Source organism: Eretmochelys imbricata, chromosome 8, assembly GCF_965152235.1.
Source record: "Eretmochelys imbricata isolate rEreImb1 chromosome 8, rEreImb1.hap1, whole genome shotgun sequence".
NCBI lineage: Eukaryota > Metazoa > Chordata > Testudines > Cheloniidae > Eretmochelys > Eretmochelys imbricata.
The window spans coordinates 44,704,688-44,723,334 of NC_135579.1; the positions used below are offsets into that span (position 1 = coordinate 44,704,688).

Genomic DNA, 18,647 nt, shown 5'->3' on the forward strand with positions numbered 1-18,647 from the left:
CCATCTAATAGCCCATCACAGGCCATTGGGCCTATTTATGAATATTTAATTACCAAAACCATGTTATCCCATCATACCATCTCCTCCATAAACTTATCGAGTTTAATCTTAAAGCCAGATAGATCTTTTGCCCCGACTGCTTCCCTTGGAAGGCTATTCCAAAACATCACTCCTCTGATGGTTAAACACACCTTCATCTAATTTCTAGTCTAAATTTCCTAGTGGCCAGTTTATATCCATTTGTTCTTGTGTCCACATTGGTATTGAGCTTAAATAATTCCTCTCCCTCTCCGGTATTTATCCCTCTGATATATTTATACAGAGCAATCATATCTCCCTCAACCTTCTTTTAGTTAGGCTAAACAAGCCAAGCTCCCTGAGTCTCCTTTCATAAGACAAGTTTTCCATTCCTCGGATCATCCTAGTAGCCCTTCTCTGTACCTATTCCAGTTTGAATTCATCCTTCTTAAACATGGGAGACCAGAACTGCACACAGTATTCCAGGTGAGGTCTCACCAGTGCCTTGTATAACGGTACTAAAACCTCCTTATCCCTACTGGAAATACCTCGCCAGATGCATCCCAAGACCGCATTAGCTTTTTTCACAGCCATATCACATTGGCGGCTCATAGTCATCCTATGATCAACCAATACTCCAAGGTCCTTTTCCTCCTCCGTTACTTCTAATTGATGCGTCCCTAGCTTATAACTAAAATTCTTGTTATTAATTCCTAAATGCATGACCTTACACTTCTCACTATTAAATTTCATCCTATTACTATTACTCCAGTTTACAAGGTCATCCAGATCCTCCTGTAGGGTATCCCTGTCCTTCTCTAAATTGGCAATACCTCCCACCTTTGTATCATCTGCAAACTTTGTTAGCACACTCCCACTTTTTGTGCCAAGGTCAGTAATAAAAAGATTAAATAAGATTGGTCCCAAAACCGATCCTTGAGGAACTCCACTGGTAACCTCCCTCCAGCCTGACAGTTCACCTTTCAGTAGGACCCGTTGTAGTCTCCCCTTTAACCAATTCCTTATCCATCTTTCAATTTTCCTATTGATCCCCATCTTATCCAATTTAACTAATAATTCCCCATGTGGCACGGTATCAAATGCCTTACTAAAATCCAGGTAAATTAGATCCATTGCGTTTCCTTTGTCTAAAAAATCTGTTACTTTCTCAAAGAAGGAGATCAGGTTGGTTTGGCACGATCTACCTTTTGTAAAACCATGTTGTATTTTGTCCCATTTACCATTGACTTCAATGTCCTTAACTACCTTCTCCTTCAAAATTTTTTCCAAGACCTTGCATACTACAGATGTCAAACTAACAGGCCTATAATTACCCGGATCACTTTTTTTCCCTTTCTTAAAAATAGGAACTATGTTAGCAATTCTCCAATCATACGGTACAACCCCTGAGTTGACAGATTCATTAAAAATTCTTGCTAATGGGCTTGCAATTTCTTGTGCCAATTCCTTTAATGTTCTTGGATGAAGATTATCTGGGCCCCCCGATTTAGTCCCATTAAGCTGTTTGAGTTTCGCTTCTACCTCAGATATGGTAATATCTAAGTCCATATCCTCATTCCCCTTTGTCATGCTACCATTATCCCTAAGATCCTCTTTAGTCTTATTAAAGACTGAGGCAAAGTATTTGTTTAGATATTGGGCCATGCCTAGATTATCTTTGACCTCCACTCCATCCTCAGTGTTTAGCGGTCCCACTTCTTCTTTCTTTGTTTTCTTCTTATTTATATGACTATAGAACCTTTTACTGTTGGGTTTAATTCCCTTTGCAAGGTCCAACTCTACTTGACTTTTAGCCTGTCTCACTTTATCCCTACATGTTCTGACTTCAATAAGGTAGCTTTCCTTGCTGATCCCTCCCTTCTTCCACTCCCTATATGCTTTCTGCTTTTTCTTAATCACCTCTCTGAGATGCTTGCTCATCCAGCTTGGTCTCCAACTCCTGCCTATGATTTTTTTCCCCTTACTTGGGATGCAGGCTTCCGATAGCTTCTGCATCTTTGATTTAAAATAATCCCAGGCCTCCTCTACCTTTAGATCCATAAATTCTTCAGTCCAATCCACTTCCCTAACTAATTTCCTTAATTATTGAAAGTCAGCCCTTTTGAAATCAAAAACCCTAGCTGCAGATTTATTTTTATTAATCCTTCCATTCAGTTTGAACTGAATTAGCTCATGATCACTTGAGCCAAGATTATCCCCTACAACCATTTCTTCTATGAGGTCCTCACTACTCACCAAAACCAAATCTAAAGTGGCCTCCCCTGGTTGGGGTGGCGGGAGGGACTGAGATGGCCACGGGATGTATGGAGTGTTTTTGCCCTGTTGGGGGGCTGTGATGACCACGGGATGCACGGCATGGCCTCCCCCTGGTTGCCAGGATGGCCACAAGAAGCATGGTGCGGCCTCACCCCAGTTGTCAGGGGCCCGGTATGGCTGTGGAGTGAATGGCACGGTCTGGCCCCAGTTGTTGGGGGGCCAGTATGGCCCTGAGAGTTGAGGGGCTGGTATGGCCAGGAGGGCATGGCATGGCCTTGCTTCAGGTGTCAGGGGCCAGTACAGCCCTAGGAGGCACAGTGTGGCCAGCTCCAGTAGTTGGGGGGCCAGTCTGACTGCGGTGGACACGGTGTATCCTAGCACCAGTTGTCAGGGGGCTGGAACAGCCCTGGTGGGCATGGTGCGGTCTGGCCCCAGTTGTCGGGGCACAGGTAGGGTCCTGGGGGGTGCGGTGTGGGCTGGCCTCAGTCATTGAGTGGCTAGTACGGCCCTGGTGGGTGCAGTGCGGCCTGGCCCCAGTTGTCGGGGGGCCGTTAGGGCCCTGGTGGGTGCAGTGCGGCCTGGCCCCAGTTGTCGGGGGGCGATAGGGCCCTGGTGGGTGCAGTGCGGCCTGGCCCCAGTTGTCGGGGGGCGATAGGGCCCTGGTGGGTGCAGTGCGGCCTGGCTAAGGTGACCAGGTGTCCGTTTTTTGACCGGAACACCCGGTCGAAAAGGGACCCTGGCACAGAGGAGGAGGTGGAAAAGAGGCGGGAGCAGGGCCTTGGGGAAGGGGGTGGAATCGGGGCAGGGCGGAGCAAAGGCAGGACCCCCCCACTCCTCCTACACATACTCCCCCAACCCTCTGCCGTGAGATGCTCAGGGCAGGGGGCTGGGAGCACCCCCAACCCCCTGCCCTGATCCTGCACCCCCTCACATCTCTGGCACCCTGCCCTCCCTGACTCCTGCACCCACCACACATACCCAGTCCCCCCACACCCCATGCCCTGACTCCTGCACACCCATCCCCACATCTCCACCTCCACCCTGAGCACCAAACGGGAGCCCCTACACTCCCCCCCCCCACATTCTCACCTGCACCCCTCACATCAAATGGGAGCTGCCCCAGGTAAGTGCTCCACACCCCAACCTCCTGCCCCAACCTTGAGCCCCCTCCTGCATCCTAACTTCTGGCCAGACGAAGAAAAAAAGAATGAAAAACGGGGGCTGACGGGAAATGAGAAAATGTTCTTTTTCTTGGCTGGGTCCCAAGGAGGGGCCCCCAAAATGAAGGTGAGCACAGGACCCCAATAACTCTAAATCCACCACTGCCCTGGCAGCTCCGGTCAGCGCTGCCAGCCAGGCCATTGAAAGTCCCATCAGCGGTGCTGCCTGGCTAAGGCAGGCTAGTTCCTATCTGTTCTGACACCGCGCTGCACCCCGGAAGCGGCCAGCAGCAGGTTTGGCTCCTAGGCTGGAGGCCATGGGGCTCTGTGCGCTGCCCCCACCCCGAGCACTGGCTCTGCACTCCGATTGGCTGGTTTCCGGCCAATGGGAGCTGGGGTGGGCGGTGCTTGTGGGTGAAAGCAGCGCACAGAGCTGCCTGCGCACCTCTGCCTAGGAGCCAGACTTGCTGCTGGCTGCTTCCGGGGTGCAGCGCGGTCCATGGTGCCGGGACAGGCAGGAAGCCTGCCTTAGCCCCCCTCCCCCCCGTTGACTGAGAGCTGCTGGAGGTAAGCCTGCGCCCCAACCTCGTGCCCCAATCCCCGGCCACACCCCAGAACCTGCACCCCCATCCCAGAGCCCTCACTCCCCTGTCCCAACTCCCTGCCCCAGCCCAGAGCCCTCTCCCACACCCCTGGTTAGAGCCCTCACCCCCTGCCCCAGCCCAGTGAAAGTGAGTGAGGGTGGGGGAGAGCGAGCCATCAAAGGAAGGGGAATATACTGAGCAGGCGAGGAAGGGGGAGGGGTCTTGGGGAAGGGGTGAGGTTAGGGAGTTCGGTTTTGTGCGATCAGAAAGTTGGCAATCCTAGGCCTGGCCCCAGTTGTCGGGGGGCCGGTACGGTCCGGGGGCCGCGGTGCGGCCTTGCCCCAGTTGTCGGGGGGCCGGTACGGTCCTTCGGGGTGCGGTGCGGCCTGGCCCCAGTTGTCGGGAGGCTGGTATGGTTGTGGGGGGTGCACTGCTGCCTCACCCAAGTGGCTGGATTTTCCAGGCAGCCCCAGTGCCAGCTGCACCCCTAGGCTGGCTAATCTCTCTCCCCATCTCTGCTCTCTCTCCCATCTCTAGGGTTGCATTTTGACTCCTTGTCCAAGCCACTGAGCGTCCCTCTGACGCCTGCCCCTGGGCCGTCCTCCTTCCTGCCTTTCGGCCCTCCTCCTCCCACCCCCCCTGCTCTCCTGGGCTGCTGCGGGACGCCTGTCTTCTCCTTGGCCGAGGTGCAGCAGGAGCTGCACATGCTGCAGAAGCAGCTGGGAGAAAGTGAGCGCCTCTGGCTTGATTCTTCTGCCTCCCCCTGACATGTGGCTCTGCATGGCTTTCGCAGCCCCCCATGCCTGCTCTGTCTGTCTGTCCTGGGCACACGTTGTCCTCACCCAACCAGCTGCTCCTGCTGCAGCCCCATTCCCAGGGAGCCACCCAAGGGAGGAAGCAGGAGAGAGGCATCAGCTGGTCTGGGCCCACTGGCACCAGCAAGGCTGAGGTGGGAGGGGGCAGGTGTCTGGGGGGTGGGCACTGCAGAGGGGAGGAGACTGGAGAAATAGTCATTCCCAGCTCCAGGACAAGCAAGAGAGAAGCTGCTTATGCAGAGGGACTGGGGGGCAGGGCTGGGAACTTGGAGGGGGAATCCCTCCTGCATACTGTGGAGACTGGGGGGGGGATAGGAGCTGACAGGGGGACCTCCCCGCCCCTTACAGATTCATAGTGCAGAGACTGGGTGGCGGGGATAGGACCTGAGAGAGGGACCTCCCACCTTACAGATCCATAGTGCAGAGACTGGGGTTGGGGGGGGGATCCTCCAGCCCCATAGTGCATGGAGGAATCATGCCAGGCCCCAATGTAGCTGGGCAGAGTGGGTTTCAGGCTAGGGAGCGGCAGGATGTGAGAAACCCTCCTGGAGATGCTAGAGCCCAGGGATGCCTGGTGTCTGCCAAGGAGCCCCAGCCCATGTGCCCAGCCTGGCTCTGGCAGGACTCAGCTCAGCAGCTGGCTCCTCTGCCGAGACAGCCAGTGGTGGGGCCAGCTGCTGCTGGCTGAGGTGGGGCGGCTGGCTAGGGTCACTAGGATCTGCGCTGAGACCCCCTGACTCATTTCACCTAACAGGCACTGCAGGGGCATATCCCAGCTGAGCCGGCCTGGATCGGACTGACCCTGGGTGTCTCCCTTTTCCCCAGTTCCTCCAAGCTGCCCAGCCCCATGCTGATGCCACCCCAACGCAGGCTGGCTCTTGGCTGGCTGGCTGGGAAGGCGCTGGGCTCCCTGCGTGCTCTTAGCTTGTTGGCCCGATACCCCATATCTCTTGCTGCTCGTCCCCAGCCCTCGCCGATGCATGGCAGCGTGTTGGCTCAGCTTGGTGCCTGCCAGTGCCCTGTGGGTCGGTGCCACGGCTTGCTCCAGCTTGCAGTGCTTTGCGGCATGCGTGTCACGAGGCATTGTATTTCACAGCGGGGATGTCAGCTGCCCCAACTGGTGTGACGTGGGCGCTGCTGTTGGATGCCAGTGGGCTGTACTGAGAACGGGGCCTAGCGGGCACAGCACTCCTACGGCTTCTGGGCTTCATGCAGGGGTGGCGTGCGGGCTCTCTGGCCTGGCTATGGAGCAGTGCAGAACGGACAGTAGCAATCGTCCCCTCTGGCCTTTGTATCTGTGAGTGTGCCCTGGTCTGCAGACAGGCCTCTGGGCAGAGGCACTGACCATCTGGGCTGCTGAGGTTGCCCCTCGGATTATGGCCAGTGGGCCAACAAAGAGCCTGCAAGAAGAGCAAATGTTTTGGGCTGCCAGGACGAGCCAGGGCCTGGGGCAAGTGGGGAAGGCGTCCCTGGGTGGCGCTCAGCAGAGCCACGAGTGGCTCCAAGCTGGGCATGTGCACTCGGGGTCTTCCTGTCCGGGCACTTCCTCTGGGCAGTCTCTCTGGGGTAAGTCCTGCCTTCATCCCTGGGGTGGCAACCAGCCCTGCCATTCTGTGGGCTCCGGACCCACCTCTGTCCACATCTATCTAGGGGGACCTCTTGCCGCACCACCAGTCAAACCAGTGCCACTGGCCGGCGACTTTGGGGAAGCCAGCACCTCCCGCTGTCTCCACGTTCCCCATCTTGCCCCACAGTCTCGCCCGCTGCAGAGCTCCGCCCAGCTGGACAGGAAAGCAGGGGCTGCCTTCCCGGAGAACAACCCCCTCTGGGCCCGGCCTCACACGGGGGCCCTCTATGGGCACTTACCCTCCGGGTATCCGGCCAGCCACAAGCTGACTGGTAAGAGCCGTGCCGCGGGGATGGGAGGAACCATGGGCTGGGGGAGGGCAGAACTGTGCCTTCGTAGGGAGCACGGTCTGGTGGGTGTCCTGAGGGAGGTGTGAAAGGGGCCGTGTGCCTTCTGTCCTGTAGCAGCCCCAGCCTGTCTCTGTAACCAGCTTCCTTTACCCTCGTCCTGCTCCCTGGGCCGTGGGGGACAGGGGCCAGCCCACGCAGGGAGATGGCCCTGGTGATCAGGAAGCATCGTGCCCTCCTGGCCTGCTCCCGACTGAGCCCTGGCATCCCACCCAGCTCTTTGTTCCACTGGCGGCTGCAGGTGCTGACTTGCTGGAAGGACACCTGGCGGAGATCCGCAGCCTGCGCCAGCGCCTGGAGGAGTCCATCTGCATCAACGATCGGCTGCGGGAGCAGCTGGAGAACCGCCTCGCCGCCACCGCCAAGGGCAATGGTACGGGACGGGACTTCAGGGTGCTCCGTTCCCCCAGGGTTGGCAGGGCACAGCACACTCTGTGCCCAGAAGGTGTGGGGGAGTGACGGGGGGGTGGGGGAACCCAGCACCGCCTGTGCCCAGAGAGTGTGGGGGAGTGACGGGGGCGGGAGAGGAACCCAGCACCCCCTGTGCCTTGTGGGTGTGGGGCAGGGATCTGGAGGAGGGAGAACCCAGAACCCCCCCTTGCCCAGAGAGTTTGGGGCAGGGATCCTGGGAGGGGAACCTATCAACCCCTGTACCCAAAAATCACAGGGTGCGGATCTGGGTGGGGTACCTGGCAACCCCAGTACCCAAAGGTTGTGGGGCTGGGAGGGGCTCAAGGGCGCTGTTGTCCGCTCAAGTCTCTAGAACACAAACCCCCAGGTGGGCGGGCACACCTGCTTCCCTGGGAGGGAGGGATCTGGCTGGGGCTCAGCTCTCTGTACCCTGCTCCCTGCCCCCATTTCCCAGGGCCTGATCCTGGCGGGGGACCCCTCATGGGGCCGAGCTGTCTCTTCTCCACAGCCGCTCCGTCCTCTCTCCTCCTGCTCAGTGTGGGCGGGTGGGTGGCCAGCCTTGGGGTGGAGTGCCTAGGGCTCCCCAGAGGGCTGGCCATGGCCAGCCTCGGGACACAGCAGTGGGCAGTTGGTACAGACCCTGGGAGAGGCCCAGGGGCTCCGGCAGGGAGCATTGGCAGCATTGCCCCGGATGTCACGGTTGCTCCTGTTCCAGGGTCTCCCACCAACATCTACATCCAGGGGCTGGAGTCTGCGTCCCCAGTGAGCAGCGAGACCCGAGCCCTGCGGGAGGAGAACCAGAGCCTGCAGCTCCAGCTCGCTCACCTCTCCAGAGGTAGGGGCAGGGGGTGGCCAGCTGCACACTGCCTGGCACGAGCCCCTCTGCAGGAGGAGCAGCCCAAGGACAGCTCGCTCAGTGCCAGTCCCGGCTCTAGATCTGGGCTCTCTCTATGTGTGGGGCAGACCCTGCTCCTGGAGGCCCAGAACCGCAGGAGGCCCCCAGACCCAGCTGGGCCTTGCTTCTTTGGTAGGGGCCTCCCTGATCTGTCCCCCCCATCGGGGCCTGTTGGCGGCTGCGGCTCCTACAGCTTCTCGCTCTGCAGATGCAGATTGGAGAGCAGGCCTGATGCATGGGCAGGTGCCATCCCCTTGGGCACAGTCCTACCTCTGTGGGCATCGAGCGCCCTAGATGTGCTGCCACGTGGCACTGGGCCCTGCCTACTCCAGGCATGTGGCCCCTCCCCTCCCTGTTCACCACCTTGGCCGTTACTGTTGGGCTTTGCCCCCAGCTGCCAGGTAATGCGGCTCTCCCCTTGTCACGGAGTCCCCAGGCGATGTTCTGGAACTGCTCCCTGTGAAGCCAGTCAGGACTCTGGGGAAGTCTCCTTTCTGTGAGCAGACTATCTTCAGGACACCCAGCTCACACAACTTCCACCTTCCTGGGTCTGGCCTTAAGGCATTCAGCATCCTCTGCCCCTCCGTGTGCTTCCCTCAGTGAGTCCGCTCAGGCGGGGCTTCTGGGGAAGCCAGAGGGTCCTGCACCCCAACTTCGCAGTCAGACGTGACTCTCAGCCAGCCAGTAAAACAGAGGTTTATTAGATGACAGGAACACGGTCTAAAACAGAGCTTGTAGGTACAGAAAACAGGACCCCTCAGCCGGGTCCATTTTGGGGGGCAGTGAGTCAGACAACCACGTCTGCACTTCACTCCATGTCCCCAGCCAGCCCCCAACTGAAAAACCCTCCAGCCCCTCCTCCCCTGGGTTTTGTCCCTTTCCCGGGCCAGGAGGTCACCTGATTCCTTTGTTCTCCAACCCTTTAGCTCTCGCCTTGCAGGGGGGAAGGGCCCAGGCCATCAGTTGCCAGGAAACAGGGTGTCGGCCATTCTCTGTGTCCAGACCCCTGCACACACCTGCCCTCTAGGGCTCTGCAACGATCATACACCCTTATCCCACCACCTAGATACTTAAGAACTGCATAGGGGAAACTGAGGCACCCCCCCACTATTCAGAGGAAACATTAAGAACAGTCCCGCTTCATCACACCCCTCCTCCCCTCTCCCTGGGTAACGGGAGTCTCTCCTCCCCACCCGGGGTGGCGGGTAATGGGGCTCTTCCCTCCCCTGGGGCAGTGGGTAACAGGGCTCTCCCCCCAGAGCTGGAGCGGCTGCATGAGGCCACGTGCTGTAGGCTGCAGGAGGCTGAGGCGGAGAACCGGACGCTGGCAGAGGAGCTGGCAGAGCAGCGACAGAGCAGCTGTCAGCTGCGGGAGGAGCGGCTGGCTCTCCAGGAGAACAACCGCAGGTGAGGTGACGGTGGGAGTGAAGCCCTGGGACCCATGGTCTCGGAGCCCTGAGGCGTGGCACTGTAAGGGGTGTGGCCACGATCACACCGCGCGCAGGCTGGCCCCCTGGCCAGCTGAGCAGCACCCCGGGGGCACGGGGTCCCGGCCCACTGGGGATTGTCGTGGCACCATTGCTAAGGGCTGTGATGTCGCTGCTCCGCTCTGTGACATCACGGGGGGTCAGCAGGAGAGGGGCGTGTGTGTGTGTGGGGGCCATGTTGCTGTGCCTCTGGTGTGCGGCCAGGCTCCTCTGACCCCGGCTGTTCTGTCCCTGCAGGCTGGCGCGCACGGTGCCACGCCTTCAGCAGCAGTGTGAGGAGAACCAGCGGCTCTGCCAGGCCCTCTGCGCCGAGCTGCGTGTCCACGAGACCCTCTCCGGCTCCTCCCAGGCAGCTCCCTCAGGTACGTGCCAGCCTGTCCTGCCCGGTCTGCTGCACTGGGGCCAGCTCTGCCATTGTGCAGGAGGTCCGAGTAGATCATGGTGGTCCCTTCTGGCCTAAATATCTATCTATGAATCTCAAGTGCCCCAGCGCCCTGGTTCCGGAGGGCCCTGCTGTCCCCCTTGCCGCCCAGGCCCCCCTCTGCACTGGGAAGCCCATCTGGAGCAGCTCAGTGCAGCCCTTGACTCCGGAGCGGGGGCAGCACCTCCTACTGGTTAGAGCGCGGCCCCATGTCTCAGTGTGCTTGAATTGACAAACTGCCCTCCTCCCAAACAAGCCTAACAGCACCATCTCAGACCCGCTCTGCGGCACTGATGGCAGGGGGCACACACCCAGCCTTGCCCCAGCGGCAGGGCGGCATATCTGGTGGCACTGCAGGGCTGGCTTGTCTTGGGAATCCACGGGCCTGGCCATCATAGCAACCCCATGGATTCATAACCAGCTCTGTCCATGGGTCTGTTTGTCCTGCCTGCTGTCCCCTTGTGGGAGGCACCAAGTTTGGTGCTGGGGTCGGTGTCCTGGCTGCCCTCCTCAGGCTTCTGTGGGCTCTGTTGTGCTGCCAGCCAGCTGCCAGGCTCTGGGCAGGGACAGGGACATGGGATGGGGTCAGGCCATGGTGGGCGTAGCCAGCTCCATCCCTGTCCCCTGAGCTCCCTAGGGCCCCATGCTCTGTCCCCCGTGGTGGTGAGGTCCCACCTGCCTACAGTGGGGAGCCCCCAGAGATGATCCCTCAGGTGGGGAGCAGAATGCCCCGTACCAGGCGCAGGAGGTGCGGGGAGGGAAGCTGCTTCCTGCACTGCCTGGGCCTGAGCTCAGCTCCCCCTGGGGTTTCCCCCACCCCACGCCTGCCACCCAGATCACCTGTGAGCCAGGGACTCCCCACCCTCCCTGATCCAGGATCTAGTCCAGGATCTGCCCTGCCCTCCCCTCCCCTCCCTGATCCTGTCCAGGATCTGTGCCACCTCTCGCACCCCCACACAGTCCAGGATCTGCCCTGCCCCACCTGCTCCACTCCACACTGTCCAGATTCTGCCCCACCCCAACCTTGTCCACGATCTGCCCTGCCCTCCCCACTCCATGCTGTCCAGGATCTGCCCCGCCCTCCCCACTCCACACTGTCCAGAAGCTGCCCTGGCAAACAGCCTCTGCGCCTACCAGACGTTACAGCAGCCACTGGCCTGTGGGTTGATGCCCAGGCAGCTACAATGGATCTGAGGTCGAGTGCCCCGATAGCTGATGTCGCTCACCTGCTAGCTGGTGTAGGGGTCCCAGCACAGGCCCTACATTGGGGACCCTGCCAGGGCCAGGCTCATGGACCTACAGCTGATTTCCAGACCCGTGGGGTTTTGTGCTCCCCACCCCCGTGTGGTGTCAAGCACAAAGCTGAGGTTTCTGCCGGGAACTTTGTGGAATATGTGGGGGTGGGGGGGATGGCCATTAACACCTTGAACCTTTGAGGCGCAAGCCGGGACCTGCGGGGCAGAGCTCGGGTCCTTTGGGGGCCTGGCTGTGCATCTCCAGACCGCAGCGTGGTGGGATTTCTGTCCCCCGAACCCACTGGTGGCTGGGCTGGGTTGGACTAGTGACCGCATCCCTGCTGTGTTTCTCACCACCCTGGCGGTCCTCAACCCCACGCTGATGTGGCCAGGCGCCAAGCACACTGAGCAGCCTTTTCGTGCCCCCAGCGTATCGCCATGCTAAGCCGGGGCTGGTTGAGGGCTGCCCTTCGCTACCCTTGGTGGCTAGGGATGAGAGGATCCATGGGGGTGCAGGTACAGTGGGGGGCAGCATGCAGGGAGCGGAAGGCACGGCTGGCGACAGAGCAGCTGTGTGTGTTGGCAGCTTGCAGCAGAGATGCGCATCGCAGACCACCTCTCGGCAGCGAGCTGGACGCCCTCCTGGCAGAGGTGCGAACTCTGCGCAGGCAGCTGCTGCGCGGCATCCAGGTGAACAGCGCCCTGAGGCAGCAGCTGGCAGGGCAGCAGCCGGAGGGAAGCGCTGCCCCTCTCTGCGCTGCACACCAGGCTACACCCGACTGGCAGCCCTTGCAAGGTAAGAGAGGCTGCACCAGCCCCTCTGGACCCCGCTGGCCCCTCAGGTGCCCTGATGCCTGGCCGAAGTGCCATTAACCTGGTAAGTGGCCCCTTTGTCATCTCGCCTTTGCAGACTCCAGCTCTTCTCCTCCAGTTCGGGATGTTGGCATGAGCTCCCCAGCTCCCCTCTCCCCGCCCGCCCTGCTTAGTGCTCCGGCCCCGCTCACCCACCAGATGAAAGGTAATGGATGCGCACCCTCGCCTGGGGAAGAGCGGGGCCACCGCTGTGGAGGGTCCTGGAGTGTGGGCGGCTTGGCCCGGGCCCCATGGGCAGTGAAGGCGGGACACTTGGAGCGCTCCGGGGCTGGGAGCCCAAAGGAGGGAGTTGGTTGGTCACACTCAAGGTGTTAAGGCTGGGAGGGACCATCTTGTCCCATCTCCTGCATAGCATGGGCCGGAGACCCTCCCCCAGGGATTTCTGCTTGAGCTAGCCCAGTGGTTTTCACCCTTTATGGACTCCTGAAATGTTTTGAATGGTGATATGGACCTCTTTGGAAATCTTAGCCATAGTCTGTGGCTCCCAGGGGTCCACGGGACACAGGTTGAAACCCGCTGAGCTACAGAGACCTTCCAGGCTTGAGGCAGAGACTCCTCAGGGAGCAGAGAGAGGCCAGCACCTCCTGAGGAGATGGCTCTGGGAGCCTTGGATTTGAAGAGCATGCAGGGCCCATTTTGCAAGCGGCGTCCCAACCCCCTGTTCCCTGGATCTGAGTTTCACACTCCCCTTGTCATGAGGCCAAGGCACGAAAGTGTTTCTCTTTATCCCCTCCCCCGGGTGAACCCTGCATTGTGCCCATGTCTCACAGGGCATCTCGAGCTGTGCCCTGCTGCTGGGATGCCAGCAGGGAACCAGGAGAGTGCAAAGCCACAGCGGGCACCCCTCCCTCCCACAGAGAGGCTGAATCTGCAGGTGGCAGGTTCTCGGTGGGAGCCATACAGCATGGCGTTCTGGTGGCCCATCGGAGCTCGGCGTGCGGCGGGATCCGAGCGGTGGGCTGAGCTCGGAGGAGGCTAGGAGAGCTGGCCCCGCGCCGCCTGGAGAAGTAGCGATGTGAGGGCTGGGGCGATGTAGAGCTGCGGGTTGCATGTTCGGGAAAGGTCATGGTCGAGAGCTTCAGAGATGGCTAGTGACTGCAGGAGTCCAGCCTGAGCTACATTAAAGGGTCCTGGGTTTGGGAGGACCGGGGCCCAGCACTGCTTGGAATCAGCCCCCCTAAGGTGGCTCAGGTTGGGCTCCCAAAACTGGGGGCACCCAGCCTCCCTCGTGATGTCTGGAAATTGTGGCCTGCTGCTCCTAGGACAGCCTGGACAAACAGAACAAGCTGTTTGGGGGCACATGGGGAGTGAGGGGCTAGGGAAGTGCCAGCCTGGGCCACGTACATGCTGGTGCTAACCCCCCTCTTGGTGCTGGGCTAATGCAGCCCTGACGGGCTCTCAGGGACACCAGCAGTGCTGACCCCTCTTTGCTCCAGAGCTGCCCATGGACGACCCTCTGGCAAGGAGGAGTGGCCCTGCTCCGGCGGGAGACGCCACAAGCGGTTCGTCTGCCAGCAAAGGCGGGTGTCAGGTCATTGGCCACGTTGATGACTATTGTGCCCTGAAGCAGCAGATCCTGGAGGGCAAAACGATGGTCCACCAGATGGCCTCTCTCCTGCGGCCAGCTCTAACCATGCCCAGCCTGGAGTCCCGTGGCACTGAGGTAATTCTCCCTGGACATCGGGAAGGGCCAGGCTGCTCTGAGCCCTCTGTCGAGAAGGGAAGGATCAGGGGAGACGCAGGCAGAGTCCTGCATAACGCCACTCATGGTCCCGGCCAGGAAGCTAGCGTTTCAGGCTGCTCCCTCCAGCTCTCCTGGGGAACGCTGGCTCTGGGGGGCAGTGGAGATGGCTGGAAAGGATCATGGGGGTCTGTCCCGTCTGTCCCAACCTGTGTGCACGAGAGACCATCATCTGCCCGATGGACTCAGCTGGGTGCCCCGAGAAGGGGCATTTACTGCTAGGCTGGCCAGAGCGCGAGGGCGGTGGAGGCACTGGCCCCAGGGAAGGGGGCCAGATGGGACCTGTTTCCATCACTTCTGGGACTGATTTCAGAGCTATTTTGGCACAGAGGGGGCCAGCCTGGCAACGGGCTATTGGGAACCTGGCCGTTGTGCTGGGCAGTGCCCTCCCGTGAAAGCCAGGTGCATCGGGGCTCTGCGTTTGTTGTGATCACTGTGCTGCAGGGCAGTGTCTGCAACAAGTCTTCTCTCCTCCGCCAGGCCCTGGAGCGGGGCAGCGTCCGGCAGCTCCTGAGCGCCACGAGTGCCCTGCGTCAGCTCCTGGAGCGGTGCGCCTCCCTGCTTGCCACCTTCTGGAGAGGAGCCCTGCCAGCAGCCCCCAGTCTGTCCCAGCAGCAGACCGCAGTGAGTGGCAGCCTCCTGGCAGCCCTCGTAGATCATGCCAATGTCCCCCCGTGGTTGCCCAGGCAGCCCCCGAGAATCAGAGGCTCCCACAGATGGGAGGGCAGGGCTTGTCCAGGCAGCTTGTGAGCCGATGGGGATTAGGAGCCTGCCTGGGTGATGGGGCACTCCTGGGTGCGGGGAGCCCTCCACTGGGTGCTCCTATGGGAGGGCTGGGTGATGTTTCTCCTTGCCCGGGCAGTACCATCCCAATCACACATTGCTCTGCCCAGTCTGGCACACTGCGGGCCAGCCCAGACAGGGCATAGGGCCTGCTGCTGCCAGCCGCTAGGGGACTGCTCTGTCTGCACAGGTATGGGAGGCTTGCGCATTGTGGGCCTGCTGGAGCAAGGGGCTAGCCCTGGCTCCCTCGAGCAGGGTCTGTCCTCCAGCAGAGGCTGCGGTAGTTCACACTAACCTACCTTGTTTGGGATGCTGAGCCATGGCCCTGGGCAGCAGGGGAGGGGGCAAGCGCCTGACCCGGGGTGTCTGGGAGCCAGGCTGTGGTTTGCAGAGGCACATGGCCCCTGCTGACTGTGCCCCTATCTCTGCCCAGGAGCAGGCAATGAAGGACGAGCTCCTGGCGCTCAGGGCCAGGTTAGCTGAGCAGGAGAATCTGCTCCGAAATGCAGCTGAGCGCCTGCAGGACACCTGCCGCCTGAAGGACAACATGGAGCACTTCATCGTCAGCCACTGTAGGTGCCCTGGTGGGACGGGCCTGGGGTGGGGCGGGAGGTGGGCACAGCCATGGCAATGGTGGGCACAGAGAGTGTCCCCACCCCCCTCGGCTTCCATCATTACACACCAGCACCTGCCACCAAAGGGGCCAGAACATGGCTCTGCATGGAGTCTGCGACTGGAGGGCTGGGAGCATCCTGCCTTCACCCAGCCACCTGACACGGGTCAGTCATAACAGGCCGGCATCCCCATCCTGTGGCAGGGGCCGTGGCTCCAATGCAAACCAAATATAACAGACAGACACTGCAGGGTGGCCCCAGCAGTGCCTGGTAGCCAGCTGGCCCCATCGTCCCTCTGTCCCTGCCCGCCCGCTGTTATCAGGTATGGCCTGGCATTGCTGGGGTCCTGTCTGTGCTGGAGCCCCCGGCCGTAGGGCTGGAGTAGGGGAGCACAGTAAGTAGATGGGCCCAGCATGGGCCAGGCCTGGCTACGCTGCTCTCTGCTCAGGTAGCTGGAGCCAGCTGGGGTTTGCTGCTCTGGCGGATCCTGCAATGACCGTGCCCCCGCACCCTGCAGTTTGGTTTGTGGGGAGCGGTGCCAACGCTGACAGCCCTTCCCTGGGGTCGGGAGGGAGCGGTGTCCACTCTGATCCCCCCACCCCCTTTCTGTTGCAGTGACCCAAACTCATGCCGTGCTGAGGAAAGCAAGGACAAACCTGGAGGTGAGTTAGGGCCAGGGCTCCTCAGGGGAGGCAGCAACGCCAAGGCAAGGGGACTGAGGCTGGCAGGGGGGTGCCTGACAGGGGGGAGAAGGGTCCTAGGTCTGAGCTGACTCTGGGGTGTGCAGCAGGGCTGAGCTCAGGCTGAGTGGGAGGGGGGGGGAGGGAGAAGGGAGCAGAGCCAATGGGGGGGAATGAGAGCTCTGGCTCTGGTGGGGATGGAGAGTGGGGGTGGTGTGTAGACTGAAGGGGAGGAGCCTGAGGGGGGTGCAGGGGCCTTGCAGGGCCCATCCTTTCCCTCAACCCCTGCAGTGGGTCCCTCCCCCTACCCTATCCCAGGGGTCTCTCTCTCACCCCATCTCCAGGTGGGTTCATTCTCTTGCCCTGTCCCTGGGGGTGGGGTCTCAGCCCATCCCCAGGGGGGTCTCTCACCCCATTTCTCTCTTTCTCCTGAGTCTCTCCAGAAGAGCAAGCCCCAGGGCTCCTCTGTCAAATCTCCTCCCTCCATCGGCACAGGTAACGGCCCAGGCTGGTGCACCCCGTGAGCAGCAGGGCCGCTCTGCAGAGTGATGGAGGGGCCTGTCCTCCTTGCATGGCACGCGGGCAGGGAGCGGGGTCTGGCAGGTGCCATCCAGGGCTGTGGGATGGGAGCAGGGCCGAGGCAGAGGAGCAAGAAGCACTGTCCGTGCAGCGCTGAACCGCCCTGGTTGGGCAGAGCCTCTGGCCTTGCCCAGCTCCCATGGTGAGGATGCCTGCAGCCCCAGCCCAGCTCTGCCATGGGCAGGGCCCAGAGCCTAGCAGCGGCTGGAAGCGCTAGAGGAAGGCCTGTTCCCCTGGGAGGTGTTCCCCCTCCCCCCCCCGGCTGGTGGTGGGTCTCTTTGGGCCAGGGAGGGGCTGGATTGAGGTGCCATGTGATGAGTGGGTGGGGGCTGTTAGGGCCTCCCCTCGCCCTCCCTTGGTCCTTCTCATGCAGACAGAAAGCAGAAGGCCAGAGTCCAAAGTGCAGGCAGTGTGATGTTTATTGGGGTTACCAAGCAAGCCTATCCACACTGTGTCCACAAGTAAGGCTTTGCCCTTGTGCCCCCTGCCCTAGCTGGCTTAGTGCGCACCCCTGGTCCCACCCCTTACAAGTTATGGTCATGTTCCGTTTTGGAGGGTCGTGAGTCTGGGGCCTTCGGTACCACCTCTTCTGTACCCCATGGGAGGGGTAGGGAGTGAGGTGGTGCTCCGGCCAGGGTCACCATTTCTTTGGCTTTTAGTGTTTCTTACCCCTTCCTCCCCCACCTCTCCTCCTGCCTGGTTGTTTGACCCCAGCTTGCGAGAGGAGTGAGCTCCCACCAACGCTTTACCTCTAGGCCTTATCTTTGCTCATTATGCTATAAACTGCATCTGGCTGTAGGCAGATGCGACACTCAATGGCTTTGTTCACATCTGTTAGTAAGGACATAAGAATAACAATCAAACAGACCCCAAAATTCTAGCTCCGGCAAATATACAGTGCCAGCACCGACAGGGCTGTGGGTGAGGCCTGGTTTGGCATGCGCGGAGCCCCTACGGCCCACCTCGAGCCTCCGATTGCGGAGCTCCTAGGGGGAAGGGTCCTGTCCCTCTTGTGTGCGGGCTGTGTCTGGGGTGTGGGCACCCCTGCCTCACATATGCGCCCATGCTCCTGCAGGGAACTAGGGAGGAAAGGAAGGGAGGGGAGGCTTTTTGCCCGCTGCGCAAATAGCTGAGTGGCTGGCCGTGGAATTGGAGGCAGCTCAGCCTGATGCTGGTGCTGCTGCTCCTCTGTGGCCACTGGGTGCAGAGCTGCCCACTGTCCCGCAATGGCGGCACTTGCAGGGCTGTGGGGAGTGCTGGCTGCAGCAGAGAGAGTGGCTGGATGCAAGGGAGAGCTGGCAGGGCATTCACGGCTGGGGGGCTGCCTGGGGGAGCATAGTCAGCTTGCAAGAGTGTCCTGGGTGCTGCTCTGCAGGCTTGTCCCTGCCATCCCTCCGTCCAGTCTGGCACCCCTTCCTCCTGCACCCATGATGCTGCAGCAGGCCCAGTGCTGCCAGCTGCTTCAGTGGTGCTGGTTTGATGTGCCAGCCTGTCTGGGCTCCTAGCCCCATGTGGCGGGGGAGGGTAGCGTCTGATGGCTGACTGCTCCCTATCTTCAGCCTGGCTTGTACTTTCTCTCCAGGGGAAGTCCCGGTGGGCTTGTCCCAGCACCCCAGCCACGTGATCCTGGCCCGCCAGGAGCATAGAAGGAAGAGGAGCCACCCAGACACCCTAAAGCGGCAGGAGGACCAGAGCTGGCCCTGCTTTGTTCACCTTCCCAGCTCCTGAGCACTAAGCCTGGCTGAGATGGCTCCCGGGCAGGGCCCAGCAAGAACTGCTGTGCCCCCACAGCGAGCCCACATTGGTGTGTGGCTCTGGCGCTGAACCCCTCTGCATGGAAGCAAACCATAGACTGTATTAGGCTTGGCCCCTGGGCTACCACCAGACCTGTCTCGTACCGCACGGCCAGGGAGCCATGCTTGTTTGATTAATCACTGTTAAACTGCTAGGAAATGTATCCGGGGTAACTGGCGAAGCTGCTTTCCCAGTGATTTCGCTCTTCCCCCAGCATGGCCTATCATCCTGCTGCCACACTCCCTCTGTTGTGGAACCTCATAGCCATGCGTGTGTGTTAGACCAGTACTCTGCTCCTGCCCGAGA

The 18,647-nt window shown here is 60.4% G+C and overlaps 1 protein-coding gene across 1 annotated transcript in view; it reads left to right on the top strand.

Annotated features, from left to right (window-relative positions):
- Positions 1-18,582, top strand: part of LOC144268585 (myomegalin-like) — a 72,486-nt gene extending 53,904 nt beyond the window's left edge. The window contains exons 28-41 of the mRNA XM_077823571.1: positions 4,577-4,768; positions 6,505-6,753; positions 7,070-7,201; positions 7,955-8,074; positions 9,394-9,541; positions 9,859-9,983; positions 11,864-12,073; positions 12,188-12,295; positions 13,587-13,813; positions 14,372-14,515; positions 15,108-15,246; positions 15,904-15,950; positions 16,412-16,463; positions 18,130-18,582. Coding sequence (XP_077679697.1) covers positions 4,577-4,768; positions 6,505-6,753; positions 7,070-7,201; positions 7,955-8,074; positions 9,394-9,541; positions 9,859-9,983; positions 11,864-12,073; positions 12,188-12,295; positions 13,587-13,813; positions 14,372-14,515; positions 15,108-15,246; positions 15,904-15,950; positions 16,412-16,463; positions 18,130-18,275 — 2,039 coding nt within the window. The 3' untranslated portion in view covers positions 18,276-18,582. The remainder of the gene's footprint in view (positions 1-4,576; positions 4,769-6,504; positions 6,754-7,069; positions 7,202-7,954; positions 8,075-9,393; positions 9,542-9,858; positions 9,984-11,863; positions 12,074-12,187; positions 12,296-13,586; positions 13,814-14,371; positions 14,516-15,107; positions 15,247-15,903; positions 15,951-16,411; positions 16,464-18,129) is intronic.
- Positions 18,583-18,647: the final 65 nt, after the last annotated feature.